This window comes from Hermetia illucens, chromosome 2 (genome assembly GCF_905115235.1).
Source record: "Hermetia illucens chromosome 2, iHerIll2.2.curated.20191125, whole genome shotgun sequence".
Lineage (NCBI taxonomy): Eukaryota > Metazoa > Arthropoda > Insecta > Diptera > Stratiomyidae > Hermetia > Hermetia illucens.
The window spans coordinates 116,672,531-116,692,152 of NC_051850.1; the positions used below are offsets into that span (position 1 = coordinate 116,672,531).

General features: G+C 42.7%; 1 protein-coding gene across 2 annotated transcripts in view; it reads left to right on the top strand.

Moving 5' to 3' along the window:
• The first annotated feature begins 3,592 nt into the window (after nucleotides 1-3,592).
• LOC119649241 (hemicentin-1-like) overlaps nucleotides 3,593-19,622 on the top strand; it is a 101,391-nt gene continuing 85,361 nt past the window's right edge. For both annotated transcript variants that reach the window (XM_038051306.1, XM_038051307.1), the window contains exons 1-3: nucleotides 3,593-4,003; nucleotides 17,904-18,133; nucleotides 18,264-18,383. In XM_038051306.1, the coding sequence (XP_037907234.1) occupies nucleotides 3,673-4,003; nucleotides 17,904-18,133; nucleotides 18,264-18,383 (681 nt within the window). In that variant the 5' untranslated portion in view covers nucleotides 3,593-3,672. The remainder of the gene's footprint in view (nucleotides 4,004-17,903; nucleotides 18,134-18,263; nucleotides 18,384-19,622) is intronic.

The window sequence follows — 19,622 nt, forward strand, 5'->3', positions numbered from 1 at the left end:
ACTGGTTACCTAATCGTCTGTCGCTGCTCTCCATGCTCGGGTATTGGAGTTGCCGTCCCCGCACTGTCAGTCGGGCCACTTGATAAGGCTTCCTCTTTATTTGGGCGTCCCATTGTAACATTGGGTATTTGCGATGAACGACGCATTTTTGTGCTGCGCCTAAACCCATTCAGCTCTTCCCCCTTCTCTGCTATTTCTTTGATTTTGTTTGCTTGCTTAGATTTATTCTCCGTGGAAAATTCACCAGCATATCGTGTGCAAGGGAGCGGTCCGCTATAGTCCGGAATGAGTGTACCCTCGGGGACACAGTCCCTACCCCAGTTTTCTGAGGCCTAACCTACACTTAGCTGATGCCGGAATTCACGAACGGGCCAGCGCCCGCTCGTGGCAACGCGGTCTACTAGCACCGGTTCAATGCACACTACCCGACTAGGAACCCGAAGGGGCTAGTTCCTGATACACGTCACAACTACAACCTTGGTATGGCTAAGTTTACATTACACCATCGACGTCGACAGAGCGCCGGTTTTGGGTACTCCCAGTGTGTCCCGACGGTCATTCGCGGTACGCTCTTCACCGAGAGGCTTTCTCAGTGGTACTACCTAGGGCGCATGCACACTGCCAGCTAGGGGATCAGAATACTTACTCGGACAACTTGGGGACGTAAGACCTCGTATCGTAAGTCACTGTATAGTCGTTCGAGATGGTACAATATCCAGAAGTGCTGATACCACCGATCAGATTGGATTGAGTTGAAGGTCTGCCTCGTCTTCTTTTTCTACCATAGATATTGCTCTTATAGACTTTCCGGACTGGATCATCCTCATCCGTACAGATTAAGTGACCCGCCCACCGTAACCTATTGAGCCGGATTTTAATCACAACCGGACGGTCAAGGTATCGCTCATAGATTTCGTCATAGGCTACGGAATCGTCCATCCTGATGTAGGGGGCCAAAAATTCTTCGGAGGATTCTTCTCTCGAACGCGACCAGGAGTTCGCAATTTTTCTTGCTAAGAACCCAAGTTTCCGAGGAATACATGAGGACTGGCAAGATCATTGTCTTGTACAGTAAGAGCTTTGACTCTATGCTGAGACGTTTCGAGCGGAACAGTTTTTTTAAGCTGAAATCATCATTGTAGCTGTTATCGGTTGTGATTTTCGACCCTAGATAGGAGAAATTGTCAACGGTCTCAAAGTTGTATTCTCCTATCCTTATTCTTCCTGTTTGACCAGTGCGGTTTGATGTTGTTGGTTGATTCGTCTTCGGTGCTGACATTGCCACCATATATTTTGTCTTGCCTTCATTGATGTGCAGCCCAAGATCTCGCGCCGCCTGCTCGATCTGGATGAAGGCAGTTTGAACATCTCGGGTGGTTCTTCCCATGATGTCGATATAGTCAGCATAGGCCAGTAGTTGGATGGACTTAAAGAGGATCGTACCTCTTGCATTTACCCCCGCATCACGGATCACTTTCTCGAGGGCCAAGTTAAAGAGGACGCATAATAGGGCATCCCCTTGTCGTAGACCGTTGTTGATGTCGAATGGTCTTGAGAGTGATCCTGCTGCTTTTATCTGGCCTCGCACAGGGTCAGCCTAGTCAGTCTTATCAATTCCTTCGGGATACCGAATTCTCTCATGGCCGTATACAGTTTTACCCTGGCTATGCTATCATCGGCGGCTTTAAAGTCGATGAACAGATGGTGCAACTGTTGTCCATATTCCAACAGTTTTTCCATCGCTTGCCACAGAGAGAAAATCTGATCTGTTGTTGATTTGCCTGGAGTGAAGCCTCTTTGGTATGGGCCAATGATGTTCTGGGGGTGTGGGGCTATCTGGCCTAGCAAGATAGAGGAGAATATCTTATAGATGGTACTCAGCAACGTGATACCTCTATAATTGCTGCACTGTGTGATATCTCCCTTTTTATGTATGAGACAGATAATACCTCGTTGCCAGTCGTCAGGCATTGATTAGCTGTCCCATACCTTGAGCACATGTTGATGAACCACTTGGTGTAACTGGTCGCCTCCATATTTAACCAATTCGGCTGTAATTCCATCGGCTCCTGGCGACTTATGATTTTTTAGCCGATGAATTGCACGGACTGTTTCTCATAAACTTGGTGGTGGAGTATTTGCCCGTCGTCTTCAGTTGGCGGGACCTCTAACTCGCCGATGTTCTGGTTGTTCAGTAGCTCATCAAAGTACTCAACCCATGGCTCCAATATGCCCATTCTGTCAGAAATCAGATTTCACTGTTTGTCTCGGCAGGATGAGCACCGAGGTGTATAAGGCTTCATCCTGCTGACTTGTTTGTAAAACTTGCGCGCCTGGTGCGGTTGCTCCCTGTACTGTTCTAGTTCACAGACTTGTTGGTTCTCCAGGCTTCCCTTTTCCGTTTGTGAAGACTCTTCTCCACTCGACGGAGTTCGTGATAAGTCTCTGCGCGTGCCCGCGTTCTTTGAGAATGCAACATTACTCGGTATGCAGCATTCTTTCGTTCTGTACGTAGCTTACATTCATCGTCAAACCAGCCGTTCCGACTCTTTTTGCGGCTGTGGCCAAGTATGTTTGTGGCCGTATCAATGATAACGTTCTTCAGGTGATTGTGAAGATCATTTGTTGATGCTTCATCTCCAGGTCCTCTGTTGACTGCGGTTATTGCGGCATCCATTTCCCACTTATAAGTGTCGCGGAGGACTGTGTTATGGATGGCTTCAGTGTTCACTCTCACAACCTAATACAATGAAATTAAATTTCAAATTCAAATGTATCAAGAATTTCGGTAAGATCGTTTGATAAGAGAATGAACAGTTAAAATAAGTATCAATATTGAAATATATTAAAACATAATGATATGACTATCGAAAGGTTTCAGACATTAACTGCTCCCGAACTATAAATGTGCGCCTTGTGTGAGTAGTTTGGAATATGTTGATCAATGAATCGTTGTATGGCCGTGACTTGTCTATTAGTCTGGCATCAATTAAATTAAGAACCTTTAGATAATCATCTTTCGCCTCATTTACAACAACATGTAGTAGCATATAGTTGGTGACGGTAAGACCGCAGTATTTCGCGCGTAGAATACCACCGATAATCATCGAACAATTTGTAGCCCTAATCAATTTTACAAACTTCCAACGATAATATTTTTAAATTCTCCTTCAAAATGATGGAGAAGTCCCGAATTATCGAGTCCGAATTTTAAAGTGGCCAAACTTACTTCGTTTGTATTCACTTCAGGACACACTTCTCAATAGAATTCTTTCCTGCTCCTCCAAATAGCTTGCTTAAGGTTATTTCGAAAATCCCAATGTTGTTCCCCAGCTGTTGGTGGTCCAGTCAGTTTGGAATAATTCTAATCTAAAAAAATCTTGGGAATACCCAAACTGACTGATTTCTAATTGTTGTTGCCTGATTTATGTACTTACAACTGTACGATGCCTGACTTTCAATGTTTTCCCCTGTATAATTATAATCCCTTATCAATTAGTGATTAAAAGCTGAATTTTTAATTCTCCAATGCCCAATCTCGCTAATGTAGCAAGCATCACTTATTAGTCAGTTAACTTCGGAATAGAGACAAGATCAGTCAGTAAAAGTCAAATTATTGCTACTTATGCTTTTCAACAAAAAAAATCTGTGAACTGCACCGAGGCTAGCGAAATGAATTTGATAAAGTTGATTTTATGTGCTTGTTGTGTTCTTTTTACGGGAAATTTTGAAGTGGATAGTTATGACTTGGTTGAATTGAATAAAGTTGGTGAAAATCGTGGTAACTCATGTGATCAAAAAGAGCCCCTTCGCCGACTAAGGCGAGATGTGGCTCCACCATCTGAGGGACAGACAAGCTTAGTGTTCATTTTCGACGATACTGGATCTATGCATGACGATTTGAAGGAACTCCGAAAAGGTGCTAAGAAAATTACCCAGGAATTCGCGAATCGCGAGAACAACCCAATATATGATTACATTCTAGTGCGTTTCAACGATCCAAGTGAGTACTGATAGCATTCACTCATATGTATGCTATAGATTTCAGTTTTTTATATAGACTCCGCAATGTATTTCTTTAGCTCGCGTAATGAATGGTTTTCTATAAATATGAAAAATCAAAATTTTTTCATCTTAATGCTGAGTGAATCAAAAGCATAACGATAATTTCCACTAAACAGGTATTTACATGATCCTTTATTTTCATTTATCATAGTTCCCAATTGTGGTTGATTGTTTGGATACTCTACAATTAGAATGTAAGAGTTAGTGGGCTTAGAAAGAAAATAAGCCTCACTATTTTCTTTGATCAGAAAAAATATGATAAATTGAATTGCATTTATAGCCTGAAATGTAGTCATGTGTTCAATTATTGTAAATTGCCAATTACTCCTTAGTAGGAAAATTCGGATTCACTGATAAGGTTTTCGTGATTTTTCAGAGAAAGAGTTTCAGTTTCTTAGCTGCGCCAATATTCTGTGCTCAAATTCCTAGAAATTGCAGCACCAGGAGCCGATAACTACTGCATCATGTGCTTTTCATGAATTGCATTTGCCAGTGCAAAACTATAAAATTATTAAAATCCAATTGGGTAGGGAATCCAATGTCCCCAAACCATTCGAAACCTAAGTTTGTTTAACAAACTATGCGTAATTTATATACCTATAGTGCGGTGCAAAATGTTTCGATACCCTTCCCCCCTGGAGTAGTGAAATGCTAGCTGGCTCGACGGAATTTGTCTTGCCCTAGCTATGAGTATTCTATTCGAATTGGGATATCAATAATTCAAGAAAAGTGCTTAAAAACATTCTGTATATTCTAATGCTTTCTGATACTACACTACATTCTTAGTTTGGTTGGCCACCGCGTAATAAATCATCTTGATGGCTTTCTGACGCGGGATTAGGTGACGTATAATTAGTCATATGACAACATGGATTTTTCAGGTTGATGCCACAAGCACTTAATGCAAATCGCACTGGAAATTGTAACCCTTTAGAATGACGTGCCGTTCGGAATCATAGAAATGTGTGAATCTTTACCTTGGTGCATCCCTTTCAAAATTGTGGCTTCGATGACGTTGTTCATTAATTTCTTCACCGTAAGCCGGGTGTCATTACAAAGACGTGGCTTATTTATGTTCGGCAACATAATGATTAACGATTTTTAATTCCAGATTATGAAGCGCTAATCAGGGCAATTCCGTTGAGTAGTTGGCAAGATCATATTGGCTACTAACTGAATCAACTGATTTGTATGTCATCAATTCGACAGCTATCTTCTTTGGAATCTGAAAGTTCATTTCGTTGACGTTTTGGGAATTGCTATTTTATATTGATAGCAGAAGTTGAACGAAAGCCGTGTTTTTAATGTGGGTTGAACTGATCAGGACGCTGAGCTCTCGAACCTCTATTTAAACTATCTTCGTTCCTTGATCTGTGGTGATCCGAAGTGGTATGCCATCCATGTGTCAAGGAATGCTCTGGTAACTGTGACAGCTCCTTGATCGGGGTTTGGTGTTACTTTCGTCCATCGTGAGAGACAGTCTACCATGGTCCCGTATTCCTTAAAGTCAGATAAACCATTATTGCAATCAAATCGGTTACTTACTTACTTGGTCGAAGATGCGATTCAACGAAAGGCAAGTATTGGCATATATTGCGTGGTGGTGAGCCTAGACCTGAAGAATGCATTCACTTCGTCCAATTGGAATCTTCTACGGAATCGCCTGCCTATTCTAACATAGGCTGTGTAAGGTGTAATTATTGCCAGATTCCAGTAGTATTCCATCCTTTGCTGCACTGAGTAGATTTGATCTGATCTGTTTTCAGCAAAACCTTTTTGAATGGCTCGATAATGATCTGGCCCTGTGTGGCAATCCGGCCTAGTAAGGTAGTGGAGAAAGCGTTATAGATGGTACTAGGCAATGTGGTATATCAATCATTGCTGCATTGTGTGGTTTCACGGGGTTGCCCGTCGTTAAAATCCACAGCACCGCCTTTTTAAGGCACAAATTGATTTGATAGCGCTGTGACAAGCAAGAATGGTGCCAATCTATGCAGAGTGCATGGCTCGGCATTTTTTCTGGTGGATGTAAGGACTACCCAAATTTCCGATGATCTAAGGAGTTTGGCATGGGAATTGTAAGCACAACTCCATGCTTGGGGCTCGAACTTCTCTGTCCACTTAGACGTAATCACAGCCCCACGAAACTCCCACTAAGGGGCCAATCAAAAATAACCCGACTGAAAGCACATGCCTTAAACATATGAATTCAGAGGACTATCACGGTTTCCATTGTACCATATAACGTCTAGTATATTTTCAGATGCATACTCGGGTCTGATCGCCCTAATTAAGCCTTGTAGCATTCACTAATGCATCACGATCAGGTAGTCAAAGTAAGTACATGCTTTCCCGATACCACCATGTGGAAGTTCTCCTCGGCTACTTGGCGTTGATTCGGTCGACAGGATTGCCGGACAGTCCATCTTCTCGTCACCTCAGAGCACCAATTTATGAACAGACAATGCCACGTTGCCAGTGATCAAGCATCGGTTCGCTGTTCCAAACCTTGAGCACAAGTTGATGAGCCACTTGGTGTAATTGGTCCGTTTGATATTTAACCAGTTCGGTTGTAATTCCATAAGCCCCTGGGGATTTATGATTGTTATGCCGATAAATTGCGCAGGCTGTTTATTTCATTGTTCGTAATGGCAGTATTTGTTCATCGTCTTCAGTTGGTGGGACCTCCAACTCGCCGATATTCTGGTTGATATACAGTTCATCAAAAGACTTCCTTATTTGTGTTACGAAGGACTTGGTTATGGATGGCTTTAGTGTTCACTCTCATCTGATTGTTAGATTGACGCCTCCAACACCTCGACTACGCTGATGACATATATTTGCTTCTTCACCGGATCGTGGACCGTGGCCAAATAACTCTGGATTTGGAATGAAAGGCAAGTAGAGCTGCAATGAGGTTCTCGGTTTGACGGGTCATCACACTCTCCCGTGGATCAGTTTATATGTCTATGCAGTGTGGCTTCTGCCGACTGTGACACCGAACTGAATGTTGCCCGACGTATTAACAGCGCTATATCCGTTTCCTTTGCACTGTGTAAAATCTGGAAATCTAGTTATCTCAACGCGAAGATCAAGTTGAGATTCTTCTATGCTAGTGTTTTTTTTTTGTGTTGCTATACGAGAATAGCACATGGAAAGCGAAATCCACTGTTAATCAAAATCTCTAAGCTTTCGTTAATACGTGCCTACGTCGTATCATCAGAGTACGCTGGCCAGATAATATCTCACACGAAGAACTTAGTCGGCGTACAGGCACGTCACTCGTACGCACTGTGATCGGAAGTGGCAGTGGATAAATCACACATTAAGGAGGGGCGACAATTGCATTACGGGCTGCGATATGCAGCGAAATGCACTCTTCCAAGATAGCAGACGAGTGAGTCACCCCAAGGGCACTTGGCGCAGAACAGTGGAGGAGGAGTGCGAGCGTATCGAGAAATTGTAAAAGGGGGTGAAAGGCATTTCAGGTAACTGCCAACAATGGCGCCTGGTTGTGGTTGATGCACTATACCCCACCAAGGGGTGTAGGACAATCATATATGCCACTACCTGGCGGGATTTAAATAGTATCACCCGTGTGAATCAAATTGGTCGGTTAACGTATTGTGAACCCGCTGTTGATTTACCATGTAAGCTATCGTCGATTTTATCAGCCAGATTAGTCTCATTGCAACGGTTAGTGCCACCGTAGGCTTGCTTGGAATCTATAAATATTTGGTAAAGGTTAAAGTTATATTCCCGAACACCAAGGATATAAAACCTATGCATCGCAAGGTAACTCACCGAATTTATTGTTCGCGCCTATTACCGTGCCAGGGATTTGGGATGGGATCTAGCAGGAGACAGATATCGACTCCATGATGCGGTTGTACCCCGTTTCCCGTATCTACATAAGTCACGTTCCGGAACAGAACGTCGTCAATTAATACCGGGTGATGGTGAATAATAATCGATTTGTGATAACCGAGGCAACTAATTTACCGAACTGATCAAAGGAGCAACTAAAATATTTCACTTGTAAGCCACTCCATAAACACAGTAAACAGCAGAAACTTAATAATCGTTCCAATTTATAATGAGATCTCGGCAGCATTCTATAATACATCGCATTCACAGAATATGCTGAGATTCTTCGTGACGCTAGGCCAAATATCCCGGAATTAAAGTTTATTTCGGCAACTAATAACACGATTGCTGCCATTGACAGAATGACAGAATGATCATTTGGTTGGCGAAATTACTGCGATAGACGTTCACAACTTAATCTACGTTGCAGCTGACACGATCGTTCGAGGAGAAAGCCGCTAGCTGCTGAAGCACTGAAACTTGCGGTAAACTCCAATCGCATCCGCAAGTATCACAAGAGCTCAGTCAAGGAATACAACACTTTGTCCATCCAACTCCAAAGAGGATTTTAGAAAAATCTCACTAAATCAAGTCGAGAAATAAATCTCGATTTGGATGAGGCAGAGATTTGCGGAAAAGTGCGCCATTGCAATGTAGAATTAGCATGACTTCCACACATCATGCGTGTATGCGTGGCACTCCCCGATATCGCCACGCGTGGTACAACTGAAGCTAACATTGTAATAGCCCTTGAAAAAACAGGTATGCATTTAAAAGCCACCAGAAGTCCACCACATTAATTTTGTTTGATAATCGCCAAAATTAGAATTATTCTCTTCGGATTCCGGTAGAGCAAATAGTATTTCACCGTCCTCAATAACGCGACTGAAGAACACACTGATTCACAAGTGTTGGGTCCCAATTCTTCGCTCAGCTGGGAAGTCTTCGGGTCCTCTCTGCCATCTATCCTTTGCGCCTCGTCGATCGACAAGCAAAGTGCCGTTCTTGTCATTAACGCAACAAAAGTGTTCGATATCCTGTGGGCGTTGGTGTCGACTTTTGCCAAGCTGATATAGATCTTTTTCGCCGTTTCGAATGTCCAGTTTATCGTCAAAACCTTTATAAAGGACCACTCGGATAACAGCGATCGCTTTCTTTACTTCCCAGTTGGTATTCTTAAAAATTTGTCAATTGGCCAGTGTATTATCGACGAGAAATTTATGGTAGAGGCGTTTCTTTTCACTGGCTTTCATTTGACTATGGTCATTCTAAAGTATCTCGGTTAATGAACCGCTTACTCGGCTTGGTGACCACCGGAGGTTGCATAGGCTGCTTTGTTGATCGTGTTTGCAGCTTGATTCCACGATTCATTGACATTCGTAATGGTCGACAATCGCGTAAGTAGGATCATTTCTCTTTTTTTCTCACGAAGTTTGCGCCGTTTAAATCGCAGTGTGCAAGTGCATTCCTCACGTTGTTTTATCATTTATCTTATTTATGTTGAGCTAATCGTCTAACTGAGAACGGCTTTGCAGTTAGTGCCGCCATATTATGAGGATGTAGTTTGACAATTGACAATTCGGCCCGGACCCTAATTCTTTGCTCGAAACATGAAGGCATATTTCTCGGCATCGGGTCGTCGGTGGTGCTCTCTCTTCGCCACCTTAGAGCACCTACGTATGGTACTGATAATGCCTCGTTGTCAGTCATCAAGCATTTATTCGCTGCCCTATACCAAAGTTGGTGATCCGCTTGTTGTAGTCGGCCCCTCCACACTTAAGCAGTGCGGCTGTAATTCTATCACCACGTGGCGATTTATAATTCTTAAGCTGATGGATTTCCCAAACTGTTTCTTCCATGTGGTGGTGGCAGAATTTATCCGTCGTATTTAGTTGATGGGGCCTCCTTCTGGTTGTTAGGTAGTCCATTGAAGTACTTAACCCGTCACCTCAATATGCCCATACGATCGCAAATCAGATCTCCCTCTTTGTCTCGGCAGGACGAGATTGAGGTGTATATGGCTTCATCCTGTTGACTTGTTGGCAAAACCTGTCCGACTGGAACAATTGTTCGCTGTGCCCCTACACTTCCTTTTTATGTTGCTTTTTCACTAGATTGAGTTTGTGCCCGGAATGTAATAAAGTATGCGGCGAACAGCTGATATAATAGCGAGCTTCATCAGGCGCTTCATCACATCGCTTTAGGTTTTTGGTTTTTATTTTCTCATAGTGACTTACATCTAGACATGATTTATCTCAAGTTTATGATGAGCTTAAAAAAGCTATCTTAACTTATTTCAAATAGGTCGCTATTTCATTTGTTTGGCCAACCCGAGCTTCTCTATAAATTACTACTTACTTACTACTACTACACACAAAATGTATTTATTATAGGTTTAAAACTACCTACTTCCGCTAACTTAGTTGAGCTTAACCCTACGAAATTTTTTAAAAACTATTATCTACAATTAGCACATTATATTTCTGGCTAATTGGGGTTATTTTGCCATGATGGTGTAGACTTTTCACGTTAGGATTTGGTAGGTTCCTTCGAAAAATCTTCCCATGAGATGGAGAACAAATCCTCCAAACGTTTTGACACTTGCTCGTCGATATACTTTAACGTGACGGCCATGATTTTCGGTCTTTCAATTGTAAGGCAGTCCATTCTTGACATCCAGCGTTCGTAGGCTATCCACTTCTCCATGGTTACCGATGGATATGTTATCTACGTTGGGACTCCGTACGATATGTTAGGGTTTTATATATGTAGAGTCTGTTTGGCTTTGGTGCTAAAATCTACCCTATCCCGAAGAAGAAAGTAGATTCTGCTCAATGCAGCGGCTTCCTTACTTATAGCGAGCTTAAGGTGAGTATTGAACTTCATTGAGTTGGATTCCGAAGTACTTCATCGATTCTGATCTGGTGACTGACACTTTAACTGTCATATTGGCCCGGTAAATCGAATCAGGTCGGTACCGATTTCAGAGGACGGAACGTCAGCCATGAAAATGTTATCCAGAGTTGGGCTAGAGACGGATGGCATCGTGAGGCGTGCTTGCTAGAGTGTTTGAATCGGGATGCAAATTGATAGGAATTATGTCATTGAGATCGTAATGTTAGACCAACTCGGTAAGGTAACGGGCCTATAATTCACTTGTTCGTTAGAGACACCCTTTCCCCTAATGGCAATAATTTTGGCTATTTTCCAGGTGGATGGGAAATGGCCGTTATTTAAGCAGTTGTTGTAGACTCAAAGTGGGAACTTGATTGAGATCACGGGAAGGTTTCTTGTGATGAAGTTTGAATTTTTTCAGACCCTGCATACTTTTTACGGTTTAGGTTTTTCATCAGGAAGGTGAAGTGTGATAAATTCCGAAAATTTTAGGAAGAAGATGAGGACGCAGCAGCAAGAAGTAGCGGGATTTTGCTTCGCAGTTACCTATTTTTTAGTGCGAACTGAGGCTGTTGATTTGAGAGAATAATCCTTTCTATTCAGCTTTAATTTTATTCCCGTGCTTATGGAAAAATGGATTTGGATTTCTGCGCCAAACCTATCTGACCTTCAGGTGGGGGAAATATGACATGGGAAAATGAGTTGTACTGGAAATCATCGACTTTACTAAACTTCATGTTTCTGCGTGTAGCCGTATTAATGGCGTCTGTCGTCAAAATTATAGTTTCGCCGATTTCTTTATCTGACAAGTTACGGATGGTTCCGAGTTTCTTCACGTTCAAAAGATCTAACAGTTCTTATTACTCGCTTTTGCAGTGCACAGGCCGAGAACAATGTGAGTTCCACTGCATGCTATGTCAGGGTTTTACTGGAGATCACCTGAAAGCTTTGCTTTGTCTTCTCAGACAGCAGAAAATAGTCAAGCAAATATTGATTAGGTCGATTACGATTTAATTGGGAGCGTATGGAGAGCTGTATCCTTTTTGGTCACAAAGTTTGCGGCGTTTCTTAAACTGAAGGTATTCAGCTTTTATATTCGACACAATATCGACTGTGTCTGTTTCCCCGTGCAGGCCTTGAATAATTAAGGACGACGTCCTTAATGAAGAAGGTGATCTTGTTGCAGCGTTTAGCTGTAGCTTTCTAAGACGAGTGAAACTCTTTACATGGTTTGGTTATTTTTCTTCGAACTTCAACATTCGTTGTTTCATTCCCGTCTAAAGAGTTGGTGAGTTTTCTATATTAATTTTAATGATGTCGCTTGCTGCTGCTGGTTTGCTGACATTGCTGCTGCAGTTGAACCCTCTCTCCTCTGATGAATCGCAACTTTTCTAGAAGTTGAAGCAACAGTGTCTGCTAGTACTGTAGCTGCAGATCCAGGAAAGTCTTTTACTCATTTACCTTTTGAATTTGGCTTAGATTTCGCAAGTTACCCTCCTACTGTTCTGCCGGGCCTGAAATCGCCTCGTCCTTCGTTTCTTGACGGAGATTTTGTCCCCCACACGCCCTAAGATAGGTAATGCTGGCTGCTCCTCGAATATCACTATAATTTATCCTAAATCTGGAAGAAAAATTTTCGTTCAAAATACAGTGTCTCAATAATTTTAAGGTATCCTTGGGACGATACCTCCTTTTGCAATATTTCCGCTCCATTTTTCACTTTTTCATTTCTATTTCGAATTTTCATTGGAGTTGTAGTGGATTGATCCATACGTCTCACAGAGGTCGATCGTCGTCAGTTTTAAGGTTGTAACTTTTTTTGAAAACGGCTACACTGGTCCAAACGAAAATAGATAAACGTACGGAAAATATGAAATCCCGCGTATACAGTGAGTGACATAAATTTGAGTTGGAAAGGGAGCTCCTCATACATGCAAAGTCGGATGTAATATTTTTTTCACTGAATATAGCCACGTGAAGTATTAGATGAAAGGTCTCAATTAGTACTTTCAGAAGCGGATACCAGTTTTGACGTAAATTGTAAAACGCACAAGAGGGGAGTCAAAATGTGCAGATTTAAAGTGGGACAGGACTTATTTTCGGATCGACCCCAATAATGTAAAAAAAAAACAAGATGATGCGCTTATATGAAATTTAGGCCTCAAAGGAAGGAAACTGTTGTGTAATGGGCAACACGGCTCCATCAGTCAGCGCTCCTCAGCATCTCCTCGACAATGTTACCTGGAGAGAGATTCCCTGTGTTTAAATAGAGCTACTGACGAATCCCATCTCACCTTCTACAAGAAAAAAGGTGTGGTAGACGTTGTCCATAACTCCATTGCAAAACACACTATGAGGAGATGGTGTTTTTCCAATCTTGTGCAGGTAAGACTGAAAAGTTTCCTGTCCAATTAGGAGATGGGTAAGGAAATAGTCATTCTCACCATGCTTCCGATTCAGCCACGTCCTTGTGCTTCTATATGACTTTATCTTCCTCACTCTCGCGATCATCATCATGGCCGGTTCAGAGACAGTGCGGTGCCCAGCCATCACCCGCAGAGCGAACGCTTACGATATATCTCCTTACCAAAAGCGTCAGGCCACACCTCTGCGCCGTAGAGGATGACAGACTGCGTTGAACTCATCAGGGGCCCCCAATATTTGGAATTAGCCAATTTAAGATCGAAATTAAAGCTGCAGCATTGTTTGCTGCGGCTTTGATTTGCTCGAAAAGCTCATATTTGAGTCAAGAATCAGTACATGGTACTTCTCCGTTGATTTTGTCTCGATTATCTACTTGCTGATAGATATGGGACCCAGGGTTGGAATTCTCTTTTTAGTCAAAATGGCTACTTCGGCTTTTTGCAGTACAAGATTGAAACCCTGAGCAGTCACCAATCCGCTTACCAGTCCCATCAATATGCCAATATATGGAAGTCTACTTTGCGCCCGCTCGATAGTGCGCCCAGCAACAAGTGCGCGACAACACCTGCATAACCGACCAGGCGTGACTCTTCTGGCATGTCAGATCCTAGTAGACTATCATAGGAAGCGTTCCAGAGGATGCATCCCTGCGCTACCCCGATGTGACCTCCATCCTCCTCTGACCCCCTAGTGTCTTATAGAGCAGGGAGCGGTTTCTCAAATAATTTCTCAATATCCGTAAGAGAGAGTTCGGCATGTGGAAAATAATGTCCAGCGTTACAAGGAGCGCTACCTGAATGACATCCACGACTTGTATGACATCACCAACTGTGGATCTCTCTAAAGCCGAGCTGCCGTGGGTATAAGTTTCCGGCAGCACATACCACTTCAGCGAGTCTACTTCTGATGAGCTGTTCGAGCAGTTTCCCGTCAGGGTAAAGCATACAAAATGGGTGCTATGTAGACAGCAGCACAGAGTCGCCTTTTCCTTTTCTGATCAGCGCAAGCCTCGCCACCTTTCAACGAGAAGGACAATGCCCTCTTTCGGTCAAGCCTTGAATGCGGCGAGTAGTAGGTCTGGTCGATGTTTGAGAATTAGTTTTGATAGCCCTGCTGGGATACCATCGAGCCCTGGCGCCTTCTTGTTTTTCATAACGAGGACTGTCTCTTCTAACTCTTTTATAGGAAAAGTGCGCAGTCCACGGTGCCCATACAATACGGTCGGCTGCTCGGCCTTAAGTGAACAGAGTTTCCGCAGAGCTCGGGTTATTCTCAAAGAACCCGAGCACGCGCAGAGACTTATCACGAACTCCGTCGAGCGGAGAAGCGACTTTACATACGGAAAACGGAAGCCTGTGAGAATCAACAGGTCTGTGAACTTGGAAAGTCGAGGGAGCAACCGCACCAGGCGTGGAAGTTTTACCAACAAGTCAGCAGGATGAAGCCTTACTTCCCTTCCCTTTTTAATGTGTTTACACAAAACCTTAAAAAGGGAGATATCACACAGTGCAGCGATTATAGAGATATCACGTTGCTGAGTACCATCTGTAAGATATTCTCGGCTATCTTGCTAGGCCGGATAGTCCCATACACCCATAACATCGTTGGTCCACACAAATGAGGCTTGACTCCAGGCAAATCAACAACAGATAAGATTTTCTCTCTGCGGCAACCGATGGAAAAACTGTTGGAATATGGTAATCAATTGCACCATCTTTTAATCGACTTTAAAGCCGCATATGATAGCATAACCAGGGTAAAACAATGCAGGGCCATAAGAGAATTCGGTTTCCCCAAGAAATTAATAAGACTGACTTGGTTGGCCCTGACCAACGTGCGAGGCCAGATAAAAGCAGCAGAATCACTCTCAAGACCATTCGACATCAACAACGGTCTACCACAAGGGGAAGCCCTATCATGCGTCCTCTTTAACCTGGCCCTCGAGAAAGTAATCCGTGATGCTGAGGTAAATGCAAGAGGTACGATCCTCTTTAAGTCCACCCAACTACTGGCCTACGCTGATGATATCGACATCATGGGAAGAACCACCCGAAACGTACAAACTGCCTTCATCTAGATCGAGCAGATTGGCGCGAGATCTTGGGCTGGATCAATGAAGGCAAGACAAAATATTTGGTGGCAATGTTAGCACCGAAAACAAACCAACCAACATCATCAAACCGCATAGGCCACACAGGAAGAATAAGGATAGGGGACTACAACTTTGAGGTCGTTGATAAATTCTCCTATCTTGGATCGAAAATCACAACCGATAACAGTTACGACGATGAAATCCGCACACGGCTGTTGGCAGCCAACAGAGCCTACTTCAGCTTACAAAAACTGTTCCGCTCTAAACGTCTCACCTTAGAGTCACAGCTCCTACTGTACAAGACAATGACCTTGCCAGTCCTCATGAATTCTTTGGAAACTTGGGTTCTTAGCAAGAAAAATTGCGAACTCTTGGCCGCGTTCGAGAGAAGAATCCTTCGAAAAATGTTTGGCCCCCTACATGAGGATGGATGATTCCATAGTCTACATAACGACGAAATATATGAGCGATACTATGACCGTGAAGGTATGGATAAAATCCGGCTCAATAGATTACGGTGGGCGGGTCACTTAATCCGTATGGATGAGGATGATCCAGCCCGGAAAGTCTATAAGATCAACATCTATGGTAGAAAAAGAAGATGAAGCAAACCCTGCCTGAGATGGAGCGATGGCGTAGGTCAGGACGCCAGACAGCTTTTAGGAATATCTAATTGGTGGACCCCGACCCAAAACCGGGATGTCTAAAGTTCCTTATTAGGGCAGGTCTAGACCGGATACCGGTTGTTATGCCGATGATGTTGATGATGACTGTTTGAAAGCTTGCACTCCTCCTCTTTAGTTCTGTGCCACCCAAATTAATGACCTGGAATAGTGAGTTCCACTGCATGTCATACCCTACGACAAAATTGCAGTCTTTGTTAGTGTGTTACCTATCCAATGCCACTTCTGCTTTCTGATTAAAATACTTAGGGGCGTCTGACATATGCGGCAATACATTTCTTTATTCGGTCAATATGAACTGATGAAAGTTTATAGCTTTAGAGGAACAGTGGTGATCACGTTTCATGAGTTGATCCTAGATAATAACAAAGGAAGAACGGAGTAGTCTCAACTTTCCCTCGACGATTTTGCCACCTCGGGGAAAAGCATGGCTTTCTAGATATGTATTTATATTGTTTGAGGCAAGAGAATTTTACCAACTATAAGGCCTACAAATAAGTTCTGTCGGTTTTTTGTTTAAATTTGAAGCTTTATTGTGAAAAATTGGTTATACATTCATTATTCAAAGTATTGCCCATCGCTAGCCACAACTTTCTTCCATCTTTCAGGCAATTCATAGATACCATCGCGCCAAAAATTGGCCGGCTTGGCCGCTCTCCACTCATCGAGTCATTTTTTGAGTTCGCCGTAATTGGAGAAGTGCTAGTCAGCCAGGCCACGCTGCATCGACCGGAACAAATAGTAATCAGAAGGGGCAATGTCTGGAGAGTACAGCGGGTGGGGTAGGAGTTCCCATTTCAACGTTTCTAGACATGTTTTAACGAGCTGTGCAACATGTGGACGAGCATTGTCATGTTGCAAAATAACTTTATCATGCCTTTGCTGGTATTGCGGCCGTTTTTTTTTTTTTTGAGTTCGCGGCTCAAACGCATCATTTGACGTCGGTAGACTTTGCCCGTGACCGTTTCGTTCGGTTTTAACAGCTCATAGTATACCACACCCAGCTGGTCCCACCATATACACAGCATGATCTTCTCACCATGACTATTCGCTTTGGCCGTCGGTGATGAGGCATGGCCGGGGTATCCCCACGTTGCCCGACGCTTGGGATTATCGTAATGGATCCACTTTTCATCGCCAGTAACTATTCGATGCGGAAAACCCTTCCTTTCTTGTCGTTGAAGCAGTTGCCCGCACGTGAAAAAACGGCGTTCGACGTCTCTTGGCTTCAGTTCATAAGGAACCCAATTTCCGACCTTTCCGATCATTCCCATTGCTTTTAGACGGTGGGAAATGGCTTGCTGAGTGACTCCAAGTGTTTTTGCAAGTTCTTCTTGCGTTTGCGATGGATCTTGGTCGAGCAATGCCTCTAATTCTTCATCTTCAAAAATTGTTGGCCATCCGGCTCGCTCTTCGTCTTCCAAGTCAAAATTGCCACTTTTAAACCGTCCAAACCACCTCTGACACGTTCGCTGAAATAGAGCATGGTCACCATAAACTTTCACCAAAAAGCGATGACTTTCGGTTGCTTTTTTCTTCATATTGAAATAATGAAGTAGAACTCCCCGCAAAAACACATTATTTGGTACAAAATTGGCCATTTTCGTTGATGAAAAAAGTATTGTTGTTTACACTTCAATTAAATAATTTATACTGTGTTGTTGTTTGTGCCTATTGACAGTAGCTTTCCGATGAATGTTTGGAAATGTGGATCAATTGAATAAAAAACAAGCTACGCCATCTATTGTGAAAACCGACAGAACTTATTTGTAGGCCTAATATATTACTCACTTTCTGAGTGAATTATGATTTTGATCTGAATTTTCGGGATACGATTCAGTTTGATTAATTTTTTAATTCAAATTTTCAAATTCCAGTTGTCCGACCCACCATTAAAGTCAATAAGGCAAGCAAAATGTTAGAAGCATTGGATAAAATCACGATAGAAGGCGGTGGAGACTGCCCCGAATTGGCGATGCAGGGTATCATTAACGGTATGAATGAAGCCTTGCCAAAATCCCATGTTTTTGTATTTTCGGACGCCTCTGCCAAAGATCATGCTCTGCTCAATAATGCAACCAAAATTGCACAGGATAAGCAGATAACGGTAATTGCAGTTGACCTATTAAGTTAAATTAAATTAATGGATTTATGAGGAAGTTTGATGCCTTCTATTAGAAGCCGAGCATATATATAATGTAATACAATTTATGTAAACGCATGTACATTATTTTTAGGTTACTTTGTTGATCACAGGACATCACTGCCACCCCTTAAAGGATTACGACGCTTACACTGAATTAGCAAGACGAACGCATGGTCAAGTGTACAATATGGCGAAAAAAGATGTAGAGGATGTAAGTAATATAGAACAAATAAGTTATCAGAAATCTATTAAAGTAATCAATTACATATGTAGTGCATCGCCCATGGGAATTCAAAGAAGAGGGTTCCCGCCTGATCTGACTGGAGCTCTGTTAGCCTTACTCACAATAATGAAACGGGGTTTACACAGTTCGTTCACTCGTTCCTTCGTTCCAAGCACAAAAGCGTATTTTTCCATGCTCAATTCCTCTCCTCATCGGTCACTTGACGGATGTGAAGCCGGCGTCGCTTGACGAATTCATGTGACTGGCCACTAAACAGTAGTCAACGTGTCAGCTGACGTCACATTTTGTGATTCGACGCAATTAGTGTTTTTTTCTCAATTCATCACTAAACCAAAACCTTTATTTTTGTGCTTTGTCTGAAAGGACGTCAACAACTAATAACAGTTGATGCAGCACCAACGAGTGAGTTTTTCGACCTTCGACATAAGTCATCCAATTTTTGATTACGGGGTAATTTCGCAGCGCTTCATTAATGGTTTCGCCTGCACCCACTTCAAACTTTGCAGCGGCTGCATTGGCGGTTCAGCTTGTTCCTATGCCTCAGCATACAGTAGCCCCTTTTAATGGCTTTGAAGTTTTGAAAGGTCATTCATAGAGCTTGTGTGGTACTTCAATAGCATATATATAATACAATACCGGAAAAAAAGTACAAGTTTTCAAGATGTAAAAAGTCACATCCATTGGAAATGTCGCCCATTTTTGTGGAATCACGTTCCCTGATTTTTTTGTCAACGATGTGTTCAGGATTCAAGTCTGGAATTGTACAGGCCATTGGAGGGCGTTCATATTGTCAGCCAAGCAACCTTTGGTCGGTCAAGCCCAAAGCTTCGGATTATTGTCGTGTATAAAAATCATATGGTTGGCCAATTTTTATCTGGCTGTCAGTATGACGCTATTCAATTACGAAAGCAAAGAGACAGGACATGTAACAAGGTGAAATCGTAACTTTCCAGTGAAATCAAAAATGCCTTGAGAAATAATGCAGAAAAGTACAAAAACTGTGAAAGCGAAAAAAATACGCCACCGTGGATGATAGGCCAATACAAGTGTCAAAATTGCCAGGAATTCGGTCACACAAAATTTCATTTGCAAGCTGCCAAGCGTTTGCATGATCTGCGACGATTTGTACTCCACATGAAACTTCAAACGTAAAGAAATGTAGCAACTGTGGTGGACCATATTTTGGCAACTCGAGAGGATGCTCAG